The following is a 20,427-nucleotide window of genomic DNA, read 5'->3' as shown; positions in this document are numbered from 1 at the left end:
CGAAATGAGTCGCCGCTTTTGTAATATCGCGATTTTGTTTATAACAACTTAGTCGCCGCTTTTGTAATGTCGAATGCAAATATTTCGATGGTCTATATTTTCTCACAGGTGAAATAGCCTAGGCTTATTCGATTTTGTAAACCACGTCTTTCAATGTAGATTACCATGCTCAATTTCTCTCCTCGTGAATATTGCACTGCGAAATTTAAACATTTCTTTTGTATACTTAGAGTAGGTAACTTCAAATCAAATAATTTTCTTCGTCACACCACTTATAAGAAACTGAAACCAAAACCGAAACTGCCTATCACAAATGTTTAGTTTTTAACAAAAGGTAGAAACAATGAGTTCGATATCTTGTGATTCAAGTGGTTAGGCAGGACAATAGGACACCACGTGACCAAAACAAAAACAAAAACAAAAACTAAAACTAAACATTTGAAATGAGGCATTGATTATACTCTAAAATAAACATATTAACAAACAAACAAACCTGTGGTACATCTATGTCATAGCCAAGTGATGTATGAAGGATGATGGTAAATGATGCACTCATAATAGACACTACAGGTAACATACTAGTACTGAGACTTTGTACATAGCCAGACTTCTCTAGAACACTACGTTCTTGATTGCGTATAGCTGAAAATTATTGAAGAAACAGTAACTTTGTTTAAATTCACCTCAACACTTTTTTGTATTATCATTTTCATCACTTTACTATACAAATCAAATCAGAAACATATGAACAAAATCATCATCTGGAGCATGCTACTGTAACGGGAATCAAAATGTGTGTCGTAACCCCTAGAGTTGATCTTTAAAAAGTGGCGGTGCTCCCAAATCGATTTGACTCAGATTTAACCTGGATTATATTTGACCTGGGATTGCATGAGTTGTTGTGTGAGATAACCAGATACCGAGTGATATTTTGATAGCTTCAAGGCGGATTATTCTGGTATTCATAATGAGCTTGGTGATGTGAGTTAGAAACCCTGATAAATGATTCAAATTAAAATTTTCTGATGCATTTTTGTGCGTAGGGATTTGCCGTTTAAAATATGGTCGCCATATATGCGATTTTCCAACGATAATGGGATGATTTTCGTTTTCTAAATTTTATATGACCCTATCGTGGGCTAAATTCCTATTAGCCCCCCCCCTCTTCTGCCTACACAGACGCAAGACAAATTATTCACTGCCGGAACCAAAACGCGGAGCGCGCAAAATCTTTGCATTACATAATTTATATTGGGCGAACATTTTTATTGTTAATTAAAAGGATGCGCACACAGCGTGCAAAAAATTTGAGTCACCAGCCCTTATTAGTTCTATAAACCTACTATGAATGGCCAAGCGGACCAAAAAACTTGTAAGATTATACGTGTAACCTTACACGTGTAAGATGGCATCTTACACGTGTAAGATTGCATCTTATGCGTGTAAGATCGCATCTTATACGTCTTAGAATCTAGCGGGATGCTTAAATTGACAAATCATATATAAAGAACCCATCTTTAAACACCAAACAAACTATCATCTTACGCGTATTCATCTTCAACCAATGAAATCTCGCCATAGCATTTCTTATACGCGTAAGAAAGGGGTGGCCGGTATTCCGATTTGACTGGTACGACGAGTGTCGAAAAATCCAGATAACTGAAAAAAGTAGCCAAAAAGTGAGATAAATCGGGATGTGACCATGACGGACCAACAGTAGGAACAATTCCTGACAGAGATTCGTCATAAAATGTGACACGATCTGGTCCATGGGGGCCAAAGGCGGCAAATTTGAAATTGAGATAAAGGCAAAAATATGGAGTAAAAAACAATAAAATACATAAGAAAATAGACATAAAAAAACTTCATAACTTTCGAACCAATTATGCTAGACCTTTGGTGTTTTCAATATATGAGAGCTTAATGTTTGTATTGGGTAATAGTTATAGTAACTCAATTTTCAAAAATGCCTCCTTTGGCCCCCATGGACCAGATCGTGTCACAAATACACGACATTGTAGCACTCATACAAAGTAAGAAAATGCCTCATTTACGTGACGAGCTCTCCTTATCCTCGGTACGCCGCCAATAATATCACGTATCGTCCATCACTAAAATCCAAATCTTACACGTATAAGAAATCGTGGGTAATACAACTCACAAAACGTTTTTACATATTATTGGTTGAAGTTTGTTATGCGAGAGGTTGCTGGTGATTTCTTACTCTGTGATTCGTCAATTTAAAAATCCCGCTTCATTCTTACACGTTTAAGATGCAATCTTACGCGTATAAGATGCAACCTTTACACGTGTAAGATGCAAAGTTTGATCCCGATCGGACAAAGTTTGAAATCCACGACCTTTGACCTTGACCTCCGATGACCTTTAAAACCAGCCGAAGGACATACTCTTCCCGGTACCTACCCATATCCGAAATTTCGCATCGATGCGTCGAAGCGCGGCGAAACGCATAGCTGGATAGACAGACCCCCCCCCACACACACACACACATATCCCAATGATTGACTACTCTCATGGTTTATTTACCAAATTCTAAATGTTCATATTGAGAGAATAAAATATAGATTGTGTATTATCTTTTTGACCTACATTGCTCACCATGGTCATTTACAGTATATTTCTTCATATACTAGTCCAAGTTAAACACACTTATGTGCAGATGTTGCGAAAGCTATAGATACCAGCTATCTTTTTCAATGCTATTGTTGATGTGATGATAGCTGAACAGCTGTTGTTGATCACTGCTTAGCAACGGAGTTGCCAGACGATTTCTCCATCAACTGGTCGTCACAGATGTGACTTAGATTGTACTGGTTCTCGTCTCGGTTTATTGTGGTGCCTTGCTTTATGGAACAGTCCTGATGATATTATTGTGCAAGAATGGTTTTTTTACATAAGTCAAAGAAATTATGTTGGAATTATTACTCCCCACTAAAACTATGAAAATAGGGTCATGATCATAGTTATGGAGTTGTGATCTTACCTCCTATTTGCTTTGAGAATGGAATTTCCCAAGCGTACATCTTGATAAGCTTAATGCAAGTGATAACTTCACTCATGAGACGTACACGTTTATCCGTGATTTTAATGCAGCGATGACGGAAGTGAGTTATCAGTTTGGACAAGAACATCTGTATATGAATAAATACAAACAAAACCAATTGAAAAATATTGTAACGACTCGACTCAAATGACTCGACTTAACTCGGACTCAAGTCACTCAACGCACCATTTTAGTTCTTAAGACTAGTCTGAAATCAAATTTAACTCCCCCCCCCCGAATAACATATTAATTTCAACAATATTTACACAGACATAAAATGATGTGTACTCTAGCAGCATAAGGCCCTAATATTAACAATCTTTTTCTTTATGTATGCATTTGTGAAGATGCGAAAGATATTCGACTGTGACCAGGTAATATAGCCACAAGTCATGAGTATCAAACTAGGTATGTACTCGTTAAACTATTATAGTTGACTATTTTGTATCTAATCGTATTCTTTATTTCCCTCCTTAGGGGGGCACTTTGAAACATATATCGGATTGCTAAGTCCCGGGGGGGGGACTTCAATTTGAAATGGATATAGGTGTAGGGCTGACACTTTCGCACTAAGGGGCATTCGGTGAGAGCAAAATGTAAAAAATATGGGGTAATTGGGTGAGAGCATGATTTTTGGCATTCGGTGAGAGCAAAATGCAAAAAAATATGGGGTCATTGGGTGAGAACATGACCTTTTTTTAAATGGAATCTTTGTGTGAGAACCGAAACAGCGCCACAGAAACCTGGAAAATCGAATTTCTAGTTCTAAATGGCATCAAGTTTCTTTGTTTTTTCAAAATAAGTAACAAAATCAGTGATAAATGAAAGTTGCTGTTCAAATTGAACTTGTAAGGGTCTTTGGGTGACAGATCAAATGGAAAAATAGGTGGTCTACTGGTGACAGAGCATGTGTTCGTAAAAAATATGGGGTCTTTTGGTGACAGCGATGCTGAAAAGGGGGGTCTTAACAGCCCTACATACGCGTCACCTCCAAAGTTGGAGTGCCCCCCCCCCTCCTTTCAGCACCACGGTCCCCAAAGGCTCGTTTTGGATAAACTCATCTTCTGTCATCCAAAGACCTCTAATTTCTGTGCGAATTTGTTGACCAAAGGAATTTAATGCTAATTGCCAAATAGGCGACGAAAACAACAAGCCTGTTCTACGGGCCTAGCCTGATCAACATATATATAATCAACTTTTTGGCTTAGAGTAGACGGAGATTGATAGAAATTGTTGCATACATATATAACATGTATAATCAGCTGTTTTGGGGAAAACGGAAAACATTATACAAAAAATAGTAATTTATTTACATATTTGGATGATTTTTAGAGTTATTTGCTAAAAAAATAAATAATAAAAAACACCCCATCAAGCCTACTTGAAAGGTCCTTCAGTTCTGCCTGCAGAACATGCTGGGTTTTTTGTCGCCTTATCGCTACTTTTATCACTTGTCTTTCAGTGAAGCAATTTTAGAGCTATTAAACTAATTGAACAACATTGTAGGCTTTTTTTGGGGTTGTTTCTGACTTTTGTTCTCAACCAATGCCGCCAAAATTCCATCTATCATCCAATACCTTTTTAATTTTCTCACTAAAACTCCTACTCACAGCCTTACAGGTATACCTGTATCAATTTCATATTGGACTGCAGCCCAACCCCTACCCTAACCCTTTTAGTCACTGAACTAACCTGTAGTGGATAGAACATGATAAAAGATGTTGTCCCAAGAACCGCTGTCCATCCAAGGATTACGTAAGAGGCAATAAGACTGAACACACAAATAAAAATTCCAACAATTCCCATTGGTAGATATTTGCAGAGATCAAACACTCTTTGGCTGTCGTTTGTACACAGATTAATGAGCTGATGAAAAGGGAAGAAAAAAACATTTGTGCTATGTTGAATCCTAGCTGAGATTCCTGGGGCATATTCTTTGTCTGCGAGAGGGAGAGCCTATGATATGTACATACCAAGGGTTAGGGTTTTTAGCCCCAAAATGGCCAAATAATGTCCATATTTTAGTGGCATTTATTTGCATAAACTTTGGGGTCATACAAACCTGGGTACACAATTTGTCACTTTTGTCACTTGTGTAACGATTTTGACCCTAATGCACTATACAGTTTGTCCACTCTGAAGTACAAAGTGACAACGCCCGCGTATACAGCGCACAGTGCTGCGTCTCTGCTGCAGGTATGCGTGTCTTCAAAGTCGGCACAATGTGTGCGTCTGCGTCGGTACTTTGTACTTCAGAGTAGACAGACTGTACTAATAGTACCCTACTGCTTTGTTTCCAGTGTGGTTACTCTCCTGTAGTGACTCCATCGGTCATCATACGGTAACATGGCGGCGGTATGAAGCACGCGAGGGTGTCACCGTCCGGAATAAACGTTAAATTGACTGTCTAAATAATCACCAGAATCAGAAATATTGATACTGTCGACGTATTTAGCAGTTTCGGAACACACTGATCAAAATTTCGAATGAAATGGATACCAGAAAAAAAAAAATCAAGGTGGAAATGATACGGCGGGTGATTCAAACAGCGGCGGTAGTAATGTGAGTACTGCACGTAACACTAGCGCTAAACAAAACGCAGCTGATCCAAGGCCGACTACAAGTAAATATTTCGCCGATGATTCCCGTAGTGCTAATGCCCAGCCTACTGGCAACGATAGTGCAAAGGATCAGGACGTAAACGCATACATTAAACGGTCGCTAGAAACCCTTATTACTGGACAGAAGGAACTGAAGAAGGAACTGAATGATATTAAAGCTGCCGTGAATTTCCAAGGTGAGGAAATTAAAGACATAAAAAAGGACACAAAACGCCTGGACATAATAGCAAAAAATCAGAAAGAAAAGATCGTATCAAATACAAGCAAAATCGCCGAGCTGCATGATCACATTAATAAGCTTGAAAGACATTCACGAAGAAGTAACATACGGATAATAGGGTACCCTGAAAAAAGGGGAAAATGTCTTTGAGATAGTGGAGACCATTTTGAAGGAGCAATTTGACAGAGGAGACATCGAAATAGAACGTGCTCATAGAGATGGAAAGTTTCGTCACGGTGTTAGTCGACACATCTTGGTCAAATTTCTCCGGTATCAAGATAAAATGGACATTATGAACGAAAAGAAGGAGAAACTTAAGTATGAAAATTATCACATGGTAGAGGACCTAACGGTCAAGGATTTAAAGGAGAAAAAGGCGTTCTCTGAACGAGTAAAATTACTGTATAAGAAGAAAATTTATTTCCGGTTTGTCGCTGGTTACTGGAGGGACAAAAAAGGAAACAAGGCGCCTTTTATGCAGATGATACATACGGTCGAGATTATGGAGAATATACAGGCCCAATACACAGGAATTGCCGGCACACTGAACAACGAGACCATAGGGATGATCAGCGAGACCTTGGTGATGATCAACCAACTGGAAACGAGTTAGAATGATAGCTGCACCCCATGATAGACTAAATCTTAACACATTATTATAGACACAATACTGTTTACAAGTATAATGAAAGACAGTTTGATAGCGGAGTTCCGCATCAATAAGTGAATCTCAACACCATAACTGAAAGTTTAAAGCGCAAACAATGAAAATAAACAAACATTAAATATTAAGAACTATTGAAAGAACTTTGCTATAAAAGCAAGGTGAACTCTTGAACTGATTGGTGAACATTTTGTAATATTTTCGGATGGGTAGACACCCTCTAAACTGATCAAGTAGATCAGGATTTATCTTTTTGATTACATTTTTGTTATTTCAAATCTCGTTATTATTTAATATTATTATTTTTATTATTTGTACTTCTTATTTATGTCGTGTATAAATGTTGCATCTCTGAATGTCCGTGGGTTGAGAAATGTAAAAAACGTAAAGCAATCTTTATGTATATGAAGAAGAAAAAATAGACATTATATTCCTTCAGGAAACACATTGCTGTAAAACTTTAGAAAAAAACAGTGGAAACGAGAATGGTCAAGTAATATTGTTTTTAGTCATGGAACAAACGATAGTAAAGGTGTAGCTATTTTAGTAAATCCAACAATTACATGTACGTTTGACCAAGTGATAAGTGACTCGGAAGGAAGATTCATTTTAGCAAAAGTTAGTATCGAAAAAAAAACCTTTTACCTGTTAAATGTGTACGCTCCCAATAATGACAAAGATCAAGTTATCTTTTATGATCAGTTAAGCAATATTATAGAAAAACATGTAATTAAAGAATACTTGATTATAGGAGGCGATATGAATTTAGCTATGGATATCACTTTGGATAGAAATTCTAAAAATAATACTATTAAGGATGAGCATAAGAATGGCCGAATTTCCCTCAAACGTCTTCTTTTTAAAAACAATTTAATAGACATTTTTCGTACAAGAAACCCTACCAAAATAGCTTACACATGGTCAACACGTAATCGCAATTCTGCATCAAGGATTGATTATTGGTTTATACCTCAGTCGCTTAAAATGAATATAGTAGATTGTAATATTGTACCAAGTATTATGTCCGATCACCAAACAATTATTATGAAGATTTCTTTGAGTGATACCGAGCCTCGTGGGCCGGGTTTTTGGAAGTTCAATAATAGTCTTCTAGAAGATGTTGATTATCATAATTTAATTAAAAGTGTCATTTCAGATGTTAAACGTGAATATGCTAACTTAAATGATCAACAATTTTGGGAATTTATGAAGTTCAAATTACGTATGGAAACCATATCATATTCAACCACAAAAATCGAGAAAGAAATGCACGTGAAAGATCTTTGAATAAAAGATTAATTGATCTTGAAGAAAAGATAAATAATGAACTTCAAGAAGAAATTGTACACGAGTATGCCGAAGTGAAGAAAAACTTAGAGGAAATATATAAATACAAAGTTAATGGTAGTATTGTGAGATCAAGAGACAGGTATTATGATGAAGGAGAAAAAAGCTCTAAATATTTTTTTAACTTGGAAAAAAGAAATGTTTCAAAAAAGGGAATTGATGAATTACTTGTAAATAATGTCCTTAAAACAACATCAAAAGATATTCTTGGTGAAATCAAAGTCTTTTATGAAGATCTTTTCTCAAGTAAACAAAATGGTGAAGGTTATGAAGATATCGAGGAATATTTAAATCAAATTGAGATTCCCAAGCTTTCTCCACAACAGCAAGAGCTCTGTGAAAAGCGTTTGACTTTGGACGAATGTTACAAAACCTTAAAAGATATGTCTAAAAATAAATCTCCTGGGAGTGATGGTTTCTCTAGTGAGTTTTACCTATGTTTCTGGGATTTGCTTGGAAATATTTTAGTTGACTCTTTAAATTTTGGCTTCTTAAATGGTCAACTTTCAACAACGCAATCACAAGCAATAATTTCTCTTCTACCTAAGCCTGGAAAAGATCCAAAGCTTATCAAAAATTGGCGTCCAATATCATTATTAAATATCGATTACAAAATAGGTACAAAGGCAATTGCTAAACGAATGGAAGGTGTACTACCAAGTATTATAGGTAATCATCAAACAGCCTTTGTCAAAGGTAGATATATTGGAGAAAATATTCGTTTAGTTGAAGATATTCTGCAGTACACAAATGATAACCACATTCCTGGTATGTTGCTTTTTGCCGATTTGGAGAAGGCTTTTGATTCTGTTGAATGGTGTTTTCTTATGGCAACCTTGAAAAAATTTAATTTTGGTCAAAACCTGCTTTCATGGGTAAAATGTTTTTATTCAAATATTAAAAGTTGTGTAATAAATAAGGGTTTTCTACTGGTTGGTTTGATCTGACACGAGGTGTTCGTCAAGGATGCCCGTTATCAACAGCATTATTCGTATGTGTGATAGAAATGTTGGCTTTAATAACTTTGAAATGTAAGGATATTAATGGCATAGAACTCCCAAGTGGGGTGGAGCTTAAGTGCTCCTTTTTTGCAGATGATGTAACCTTTTTTCTATCCGATTCAAAATCTGTGGAGAATCTTGTAAGAGAAATAGATAAGTTTGGAAGGTTGTCTGGTTTGAAGATAAATTTGGAGAAAACAGAATTGATGAAGATAGGAAGTCTTAGACACTGTAATGATTATGTTTATGGTATTAAACCAACTAAGGAACCTGTGAAAATATTGGGCTTATTTGTTGGTTATGATAGTAAAAATGTAATGAGTATAATATTCAACCAAGACTCACAAAATTAAAGGACAAATTAGATATTTGGAGACAAAGAGATCTAACACTTAGAGGAAAGGTCTTATTAGTAAAAAGTATTGGTATTTCACAAATGACTTATTTAATGTCCACAGATTATGTGAGTGGAAATGTGTTATCTGATGTTCAAAAGATACTGTATAACTTCTTATGGAGTGGAAAACCAGAAAAAATCAAACGTTCTGTTTTAATTGCACCAAAAGAAAGCGGAGGAATAGAGATGGTAAATATATTCAATACAGACAAAGCATTAAAGATAATGTGGCTAAAAAGATTTTTGAGTGAAAGTTATGCACCGTGGAAAGATGTCCCAAATTATTTCTTTAATAGAATGGGAGGTCTGGAGTTCCTGTTACAATGCAATGTTGATGATTCTGTTTTTCCTGCAAATTTCCCCCAGTTTTACAAAGAAGTCATTTTAAGCTGGCAAAATTTTAAACAATGTAATAACAAAGAAACAATCAATTTGGAAGATGTATTGCATATGCCACTAAGTTATAACAAGTTGTTTTCAAAAGATGTAAACAAGGCTCTTAATAGAGCTCGAACAAGACTAATAAAGATTAAAGATATATTAGATGATAAAGGTTCATTTTATTCATACGAAAAGCTTTGTGAAAAATATGGACGATGTATTGATTTTGTAACATATTACGGTGTTATAAATAGTTTACCAAGGGAATGGAAATTAGAAATAAAGAAACTTTCTGAAACAGATATGGGTAAACTTAAAAGTATTGAAAAAATATTTCGTTAGAAGTTAACAACTCGTGATGTATCTAAACAATTTAACATGTCACAATCAACAAAACCAGTAAATCAGAATTATTATGATCGTTTGTTTGATCATTTGGGTAATCTAAATTGGGAATACATTTGGACATTACCTTTTCAAATTACCACTGAAGAAAGAATGAGATTTTTTCAATATAAAATCCTTCATCGAATAATTCCAAGCAATAGTTATTTAAAGCTTATTAATCTGAAAGAGAACGAAAATTGTCATTTATGTCAAAATAAAGAAACAATTGATCACATGTTCTGGGAATGCCATCAAATAAACTCTTTTTGGAAGGAGATAGAGACATGGTTAAATGGAAAGATACAGACTCGAATACATCTATGTTATAAAGATATAATTTTGGGACTGGAAGGACATTCAAGGTTCAAAGTGCTTAACTATATTATTCTGAGTGCTAAGTATTATTTATTTAGGAACAGGTTTTCAAATGAAAACCATATATCGCCACGTTCTCACATTTTTAAGTAAAAAATTGAAGAAGAAAAAGCTTGTTTTCAGAGAATAAATAAATTGAATATCTTTCGTATGAAATGGGAAGGTTTTGTGTAAGAAAATAATGTAACAAAAAAGTAATTATATATAAATATAACATATTAATTATTATTGTCTTTCTCATGTGCCCACGGACAAACAAAACAAACAAAGTATTTAAACGAATTTAAAAATATGCATAATATTGTATTGTACTAGTGATATAAGAGATGCTTTTGTATTTGTGTGTGTTGTTTTTATTCTTTCTATCTTTTGTTTATTTTTTCTCAAGTTATTTGACTTTTGTCCTGTTTAATCTAAAAGCAAAATGAATAAAAAAAAAAAAAAAAAAAAAAAAAAAAAAAAAAAAATCATACGGTAACTTATTTATTAAGGAGTGACGGCGGAGGTGACTGTAGAGTTCCGTTACTCTGCGGCCAGGAATTTTGTAGTGTAGGTTGGGTTTCCTTTATCATGTTTATACAGCGCGATAATGCTGTGATTTTTCAGTACGTGGGTATACATGTAGTACAGAGCAGAGTAATGATCTGGTTGCTGTTCAATATTCTGAGATTTCTATAGCAATAGTTGCCATAACTACACTAAGCCAAAAAAGAAACTTATAATTTTTCACAAGGTCGTATCTTAAAATCCTGTCCATCAAAATTAACCAAAATTACACACAGGATTGCCTCAATACTCTACTCTAAACACATGTCAGTAACCAAGCAGTTGTCCAATTGACACAATTTGCACTGATATGAAACAGCTTCCTGGACCACATTCACAGCCCTATTGGGATTCAAGATGCCATTTTCACAGATTTCTTTTGTATGGCCGATCAGTTCAACCTCACGTTCAGAACTGGCAGTGGCAATCCCCTATCAAAAAACAATAGCCCTATGTGAGTGCCCTCCCTACTTCACCTTTTGCCCCACCCACTGAAAAAGTCCTGGTTACGTTACTTAATAAACGGTAGCTTACCTCTCCTACAGATTTTCCCTTTAAACTGCGCAATCGTAATATTTTATGATAAACCATCGCCACCAATGCTGCTCGTATCCTTCCCGCCCCACGTTCATTCAAGTACATTGCAAGACTCACACAAGTAACCCTTGTGAATTGGAGACTTGTGAACGAAACAACTAGTAGAGAGCCATAAATAAAGTCAGGTTCAGGTGATTGTGTAAAGGCTATGAGTCTACGCATTACGACGGTCTGAAATAAATGGATTGACAACAAGTTATTGAAACACATAGGCACGTGCACGACCTGTAGAAATATTGGCCTCTAAGAACTACTTTGATTGGTTGGAAAAGGCCTATGTCATGATGATTGAGCCAATCAGAGATATGCCAAGTATGGTCAGTATAGTATGACGCAAGGCTTTAATTAAGATCTATTTCAATTGGTTACTCTGATGATTATAATGCAATTAACCAATCAGAGGTACTGTAAGAAAGGCAGTAGTGCCCACTGCCCATGGGGTTATACAGAGGTGAAGAGTACATGCACGACCCATACTACTCCTTTTGGTTTGCCCGCCATGTAATTACTAAGTTCTCTTTCATTGTACTTGTACAAAAACATGGTGAAATAAATGAAACTGATGAAACTGAAACTACAAGTCTCATTTATTTGGTATTTTCATGTACATGCTTCATTTTGATTGCACATTGGCTTCTCATCACGGTTGTTCGATGTATATAGATGAGGTGACCTATGATGTCACATGTTTACATTCGGACCGCCCTCTGTTGTTTCAAAGCAGGCAAAATAACACAGAAGTGTCTATGACAGACCACATAAATCTCTTTAAAACTCAACTTTTAAAAACCTTTGAAGTTTTGTGTGATATTATGTATATAGCTTAATGCATTTATAAACAAGATTGATACCATTTTTTGTATTATTTGCTTTGAAACCAAATCAACTTCTTCCATGTAAACTATAGTGTTTTGTGCCTGACAGTTTTGATGACAGACCAACAGAGGGCGTATCAAATGTAAACACATGTCACCTCATCTATAGAATTGGCTTCATTATTAAGAAAATGCAAACTATAGATGGCGCTATTTATCATCATATTTCTTAATTTCAAGGGGTAGGTAATCAATACTGCCATTTAAACAGATGGAATAGGTGAAACAAGCAACAAAGACATTTTATATTACATATTTCATCAAAAAAATAAAAGGAATTATTTTTATTAAAAGCCTGAAAGAGTAATTTCCAGTATCTAAATAGCGCCAACAATCTTGTCAGAAATAGATACATTTTATATGACTCAAAAGACTCAAAAGCATCTGTATACATTAGTATGATACGGCTTTAAGCTGTTTAAGCTATTTAAACGTTTTCTGACAACCTTTTTTAACCTTTTGCGAATGATGTCGAAAACGTTTTGTGTTTGCTGGGTAGATATCCAAATAACTCTTTGGATATCGCAGTACAGGTGTATACACTGCTTCCCCCACGGCAAAGTATAACTTTCATTGAAATTTTATCAACTGTTATGAATAAAATGCTGGAAAATACCATAATTATTCACTCCCTTTTTTATTGCTCAAACAAATCGCCATTTTTCTTATCCACACATGCTCACAATTGTTACCCTCCCCTCTTACGCACGCTTTGTGCATGACTTAAAATGGCGAAACACATTTGTGTTTAGTGAAGCAGATCGCTGGATTGCCGAAACCAAAATGAATGAAACAAACGGTATTTGAAAGCTAGAACTGCTCCCTTGACGTTGATGTAAGCATCATGTCACAACAGTATTTCCTAGGATGGCGCTTTCCACTTGCACATTTTTAGAGACAGGCTGTACACCTCCACATACACAAAAACTGTGCGCTCATTTAGTCCTGTCTTGGATTTATTCCGCAGGGACAAAAACAGAAATACAGTCAGAATACTCTTAAGGGGGTACTACACCCCTGCCCAATTTTGTGCCTATTTTTGCATTTTTCTCAAAAAATATAGAGCATTGGTGACAAGTAAGATATGTATATTATAGGGGCAAGGACTACAACTGCTACACTGGGAATTTTATTTCAGCACAGACAACAGTTGTGGAGCTACAGTCAAAAATGAGGGAAACCAATATTTGATCAATAAATCAAAACTAATTGCCTTGAGTTGCTGAATTTTTGAGAAAAACGCAATAATAAGCAAAAAAAAATTGGCTAGGGGTGTAGTACCCCCTTAAGCACTTCCTTTCTCTTGACCAAAAGGCTGACAGTAAAATTGTTAACTTGATTGTTGGGAGTGGCCTTCTTTTCCTTGTTCTTTGTCTTCAAATCTGTTTCTCACTTCTCTTTCCATACAGGCCAGCATATGCGTATATAGGCTTTTTAGCCTGGCTTGAGCATTTTGTTAGACGTCTCCACACGGAGCGGCCGTTTAAACAAACAAACAAATTCTATTACTCACCGCAGAGACCAAATTTGCACTGATTGCTATGGCAAGGGCGATTGTACTACAGATGACGAGGCTTCGCATGATATATAACAACGCACTGAATAGTGACGCATCTTTACTTCCATGCTTGGTAAGTAAATGAGCCCATCTTGTCTCAAGCCTGAAGTAAAGAAGTAAAATTAATCTTACAAAATGCATACGTTTATAGTATGTGTATATGCCTAATGGCCTACGCATCTTAAGTTATAACAGCTAATTTGAAGTTGCATATCAATTTGTTAGCGCTCTTTAGTAAAGTCATAGTTCATTGAAATTACAACCGTATGACAAAACAGGGGAAAATAGTAAATTTTTGCACAAGATTTGCAATTTAAAGAGAATTGACCATTGCTCATACTAGTGACGCCAGAGTATGGACAATATAAGTCTGCTTTTTCATTTAATGATATTGAAAAACATATTAAGAAACACTTGAGGGTTTGACTTTTAAAACCTACACTTTGGTCAAAAAATGTGCTTGGATAGGAAGTTTTCAACAACTTTTCCACATTCGCCTTGCTATTACATTGAATTGTGGTATCTGTTGACCTAGTGACGAAAGTGTTTTTAGGGGGAAGTGTTGGCTTTCGTTTGATAAAAAAAATTGGATGAAGGGAACACTTGAGGTAAAAACAATCAAAGAGGCGCATATTTCAACTAGAAGCTCCACAGCTCTTACATTGCTATGCACTCAACCGTCGATGGTGATCAAGCTATATCTTGACCCTAACTCATGAACTTTAACCCAAGACTAAGTAGGGGACAGACTTTTCCACGATTGTACAAATATTACGTTTTGACGCCTATTGCGTTTCTTGATGTCTATTACACTGGTGCGTTTCTTGGATTTTGACAAAACTACAGCACATAAAGTCTTATTTTTTGCAGAGAATCTTGTTTACTAAAGTACATTACAATCGTGTAAAAACCAGAATTTGACATTTTTTGAGGGCGTTCTCCTCAGCAAATGTTATAATATGACTTTAATGGCATGAATATTGCATAATATTATGATATGAATGTAACTGTACATTTTTGGAAAAAAAACACCCCTGGACAGGTTGAGATGTTCATACCACTGGAAACCTCTGGCTAAATAATGTTTATTTGCAAAATATTTATTGCAGATTAATTCGTATAACAAATTTGAATTAAGTTCTGGTGTACCAGAATGAAATTACAATAGTTGCCTATATGAAGCCTATACCTATAATCATGCATAACTAGCAAACGCAAAATCGGAATCAACTGAAATGTTTTGAATAAACTTTTTTCGTGGATGTCGACTAGCAATTGTCATAAAAAGAGGATGCTATGATCACGAAATACTCCTTTATGTGGTCACTTTAAAAAAGTGATGATGCCAACATCCATCTCTTTCATAGTAAAATAAATTGTTTCTTACAAACCTGTGACTGTTCATCTCGGATGAGTCTTTATATGAAGCAACTGTAAGATCCTCAGTCTTCAGGGTTCCTTTCCATCCCTTGATAAACAGTGGCGTAACCCATGAAAAGGTGAGGATTGAAAACCAGCTCGCTTTGTCTATTGGAAGCCTGCAAAAAAGACATTCAAATTTAATTTACAAGTTAAATTTTGATTTCATGCCGTGAAATGCAGCTTGCATCCAAATAATTATATTAAACACATATATTTGGCCATAACGTGTGAGATGACCAGAATGACCAGAATGGTGCTATTTTACTGGTCTCGAATCCGGTCTCGGACCGAGACCTCGAGACCAGGAGGGCCGAGACCGAGACCGGTCTCGACATCCCTACAAACTTATTGCGATACTCACAACAACATTCACTGTATATGATGTACGAGAAATGCGTATGTGACCAATACCCGTACCTAATTACGATCACCATAGTCTGTTAAAACACCTCACATGAATCAATTAACTCTTTTGCCTTGCCCCACCCCATTCTTCCTCATCCCATGCCAGTACGACAGCAACTTCGTGACCTCTTTTGTTCGACAGAAAATTTATACGGGTTGGTGAACACGGGTTACGTAACACAATGTTAAAATTTTAGCCGGCAAACGCTTTTTATCAAAATAGCTCCAGAAATGGAAGACACGGGTCGTATATTGCTCCATTTATGTACCCTGACCACAGATAAGATATCAAACATTTGTGTAAAGCAACAAATAACGTGTAAAAGTTGAATTAAATGGAAAAAAAGAAGCTATGTCCAAAGTAGCTCGGAAAATGAGACAAATTGCATGTCACGAACACAAAAATGTTCATATCATCAAGCAAGAAAAAGCGCCGGAATTAAAAAATGGGTGTCATGTTGTAGAATAACTAAAGTTAGCTTGCCTGAAAATTTCGTGATTTTTGGTTGGGGTATATTTCTAGTCGCATATTGAACATGTTGAAATGTTTATCTTTGTGCGTGACTACTGTCACGCCATATATATTGTACGGCCGATGTTTTTCCTGCAAAGAAACTTTCATTGTCAATTGTCCATTGTTGGTTATTTAACTTGAAAATAATACTCCCAACGTTCAAACAATTTTAAAAGTCAGCATATGTTACATTATTTGGACGGTGTTAATTCATTCCAGAAATAGAATCACGAGCTTAGCCACTGAGTGGGTATAACATTGCTATTATTGTCACCGAATTAATCATATCGCTGGTATGGCTTAGTGGTAAATACATGTATTTGGAAGTTCGATCTTGGTTCGAACCCCGCAAGCACCTCCCTTTGATTTTTGATTTGATTTTAACTCATATTTTTAAATCCTAGTTTTCATATTTTTATTAAAGCCATAATATACCATTTCGGGCAAATTTGAAGTTTTGTTATTCCAAAAATTATACAAATATTTATAATATTAGTAAATAACTGTCAGGAAGGTTTTCACTTTACATTTGAAGCAGAAGTAGCGAGATAAAAATGAAAGAAAACACTTAATATCTTGACCGCTTAACTGTGGTGTTCTATGGGGATTAGTCTTAATAAGACATCAAAGTTAGTTGCTCTATCTAGACAACGAACTTGGCTGATTCCAATTAGGTGTAATCCGAGGTGTAAGTTGGACATTGTGTAAAAATTACAAATATGCCAAAATATTAGGTTTGAAATTCGTGCATCTCATGATTTGATATGTATGCATAAAAGCTCATAAAATATATTGCCGATAGGGGAGGGGTCTAGTCCAATTAAAAATCGTGAAAATCTGTGTTGACGTTCCCTTATTTGATAGGCCTATATTATATTCTTGAACTTTTAAAAATTACTTAAGTTTGACATGCTTTATTTGATTATTTCATATTGAAAGCTACTGAACTTAAATGCATTTTTTAAAAAAGATATGAACTCGAATGTAGGATTAGGCTTAAACATGAACAAGAAATAAATCATGAAAAAAGTGGGCCTTCAAGCTGACATTCATTTAGGCCTAAATAATTAAAGACAAAAAAAGAAAAAAAAGAAAATGAAAACGAACTGAAAAATTCCACATCATCGATAAGATAACATGGGAATCGATCGACCTCTCAACCTTCCGCACTGCACACCTTCGCTCTGTCCACTAAGCCATCCCAACTTGTTCGGGCAAAGGGTATTCTTTTGCTATCTTATTTCTCGTTCAACATGTTCAAGGATCTCACTCAACAACAATCTTTTCAAAACTGCTTGTACTTCAGTTAAATGATATGATACTACCTTCTTTGCCGACTACAATATTTTGTTACACAATAGAGTATTTTGCATTTATAAAATATATACCAATAGACGTTTTTAATTGCTATTTTAATCAATATAACATGTATAATAGACAGCGCCGGCTGGGATCCATTTCGTGAAGCATCGTGACACTTGCAACGTGCGCTTACGACACGAGGGCTCAAAGAACGCAACTTTTAAACCTACGACTAGGTTATTCCACCGCTCATTTTCGCTGAAATTTTAATACAAGCTCTGGTTAATTCATGTTTATCATAACAGAAAAGCATTAGACCGGCGTTTCCTCAAAGCTGTAGATATCGTGACATGCATTTTCTCTCATTTTTTAGGCTACTTCGCGCTCCAAAAGCATTCATTTGTCCACAATAATTCAACTTTTACACGTTATTCTTTGCCTTATACGCATGTTTCATATCTTATCTATGGGCTCAATATGGAAATGAAGGGAGAAACGACTCGTGTTTTCCATTTTTTATGTTTTCTGAAAAACCGTATTTGCCACCTGATTTTCAACATTGCGTTACGTAACAGTAAAAATTACCGGAAGTGAGCTAAGTTGCTGTCGTACTGATGCATATTCCGATAAATCTCAATTTGATCCACAGCTAGACATATGACGAGCCCGGGGGGTTCTTCGAAAAAAAATTTACGGAGATGTGCCACGCAGACTTTCGGATGCTGACTTTCTCTATACCTACTTTTTGCTGTTTTTGCCACCCATCAGTATACCAATTTTTCCCAAAAAACACCCCAAAATCACCCAAATTTGCCCTAATTGGGCGCTTTTAGGGGCACTTTTTCCCAAATGCGCCCAATTGGGCGCATTGGTCTCCACTGAAAACCCACCCATCGATATACCAAAATTGCTGAAAAGGTACCCCAAAACCGTGGCACATCCCCGTATACCTTCAACCAGGAAGAACCCCCTCCGGGATGACGAGGCACTGGGTCATGCTATTTAAAGGGCCTATCTATTGCAAAAACAAGTTTAACTGCATTTAAAGAGAATAATTATTACATTACAATTTGACACTCGTTCCCCCGTTCGAAGCGAAATTAATTTTCAAGGCTGCGGGATTAATGACCTAAGTAAATGAAGCAGACACTATAGGGGAGAGTGGGGGTAATTCCGAGCACCTTTTCATTTAAGCCTATTACTACACATTAAAACAACGTAATCAAGAGTGGGATTACCCGCCGTTCCCCTATGTTCACGATATACACATGAGCCTTGAACTCTTTTCATGTTCATTCATGTATAGATGCGCAACCTTCAATGGTCAACAAAAGGTTAGCTACCGACCCATTAAAATGGTTTTATTTATTTGCATAATAAATACAATATTAATCAGGCTCAAATTCTAAGCTCAAAATATTTCTTGTAGTCCAAATATTTCTCATGATGTTGATATACATATCAATTGTAATATCACAATTTACTAATATATAATAAAGAAGCGGCTGATTTTATCCATATGTTTAAAACCATTAAATTTGTAATACTTGATTCAGAGTTTTTTTCTGAGAACAACAACAGTATAGGTTCTGTGCATTGAGAGTGTTTACAGTCCATTCTCTCAAAGCGGGCACATTTCATTCAATGACGTCAGATTGTTTCTAGGTCAAATCTATCTCGTTCGACGGAACACACCGCTTACAGTTGGTTTTTGCGGAATATCAATTTTAAACGTCTTATTTTCTCTAAAAAAGGAGTCATTTTCATTGTCCTCATAACATTAGCTTGCCAATGATATGATGTTGTCCGAGCAATATATATGCCCTTTAAAAGTGATTAAACTGTAGTATAACTTACTATTTGACTGACTAATCTGTTACATCATTCCATTCAAGATAAAAAATGCTATAACACTCATGCCTAGGGCATCTATAGGTCGGTGCAGTGTTCATTTTTGCTTTTTCGTCGGTAAATTGGTTGTATTTGGTCATTTATTTAGGCATACATTATGCCATCCAATTCATGTCCGACTGTCTGCTTTTTGCCTTGTTCACCAACTCCATCTTGAAAATCAACTCGCCTTCCCAAAACTCGCCTTTTGCCCTTGTGTACTAACTCGTCTTTTACCCTTGTCCACCTAACTCAGAGTAACTCGCCCATCCTAACTCGCCTTTTATACATAGAAATACTAATATTATGAATTCCGGTCGACAAAGCTTATCCACTCATATATGTCACAACTTTGACAAATTGAAGCTTAAATTGAAGACCTGAGCGCAAGAAGTAGACGCAACTTGAGTGTATACATGTTCAGGGGCCAAATGGACTTACGGTCTTCTTGTGCTCAGGTCTTCAATTTCTTTTATATATATATATTATGTCTTTGTTTTTTACGTTTAATTCAAAGCAATCTTGTAACATTTTCATTAAAAATGGATTTCCACAAATATCTTCTCTCAGATATGTCCCAAAATGGTTAAAGCGAAGAAAATACCTATTTAATTCCAGCGCCTTTGTTGCCAATATGTTATCGATCGTGACTTTTTGAAATCAGAATTTTCAAAACAATTCGAGCGTGTCCTCCTTAGCGAATGTTACAATAATTACCTAAAGATGTTTCTGCTATATAAAAACATACCTTGTATCCGTTTTTCTTTTCTTTTCTTTCTTAAGTTGGGTTGTACACCGCATGTGTAGTTTCCTGGTATGATCCAGATGAATCTCTTCTACTGTTTCCATGGTTACCTTTCC

The 20,427-nt window shown here is 35.8% G+C and overlaps 1 protein-coding gene across 1 annotated transcript in view; it reads right to left on the bottom strand.

Moving 5' to 3' along the window:
* Positions 1–15,567, bottom strand: part of LOC140143882 (ATP-binding cassette sub-family C member 5-like) — a 44,785-nt gene extending 29,218 nt beyond the window's left edge. The window contains exons 1-6 of the mRNA XM_072165708.1: positions 15,425–15,567; positions 13,989–14,136; positions 11,538–11,771; positions 4,757–4,930; positions 3,005–3,152; positions 494–642 (exon numbers count right to left, since the gene is read on the bottom strand). Of these exons, the coding sequence (XP_072021809.1) occupies positions 494–642; positions 3,005–3,152; positions 4,757–4,930; positions 11,538–11,771; positions 13,989–14,136; positions 15,425–15,438 (867 nt within the window). The 5' untranslated portion in view covers positions 15,439–15,567. The remainder of the gene's footprint in view (positions 1–493; positions 643–3,004; positions 3,153–4,756; positions 4,931–11,537; positions 11,772–13,988; positions 14,137–15,424) is intronic.
* Positions 15,568–20,427: the final 4,860 nt, after the last annotated feature.

The sequence above is a fragment of the Amphiura filiformis genome, unplaced genomic scaffold, assembly GCF_039555335.1.
Source record: "Amphiura filiformis unplaced genomic scaffold, Afil_fr2py scaffold_31, whole genome shotgun sequence".
Classification (NCBI taxonomy): Eukaryota; Metazoa; Echinodermata; class Ophiuroidea; order Amphilepidida; family Amphiuridae; genus Amphiura; species Amphiura filiformis.
Note: the sequence above shows the minus strand (reverse complement) of the source record. Positions and strands in the feature narration are given on the sequence as shown.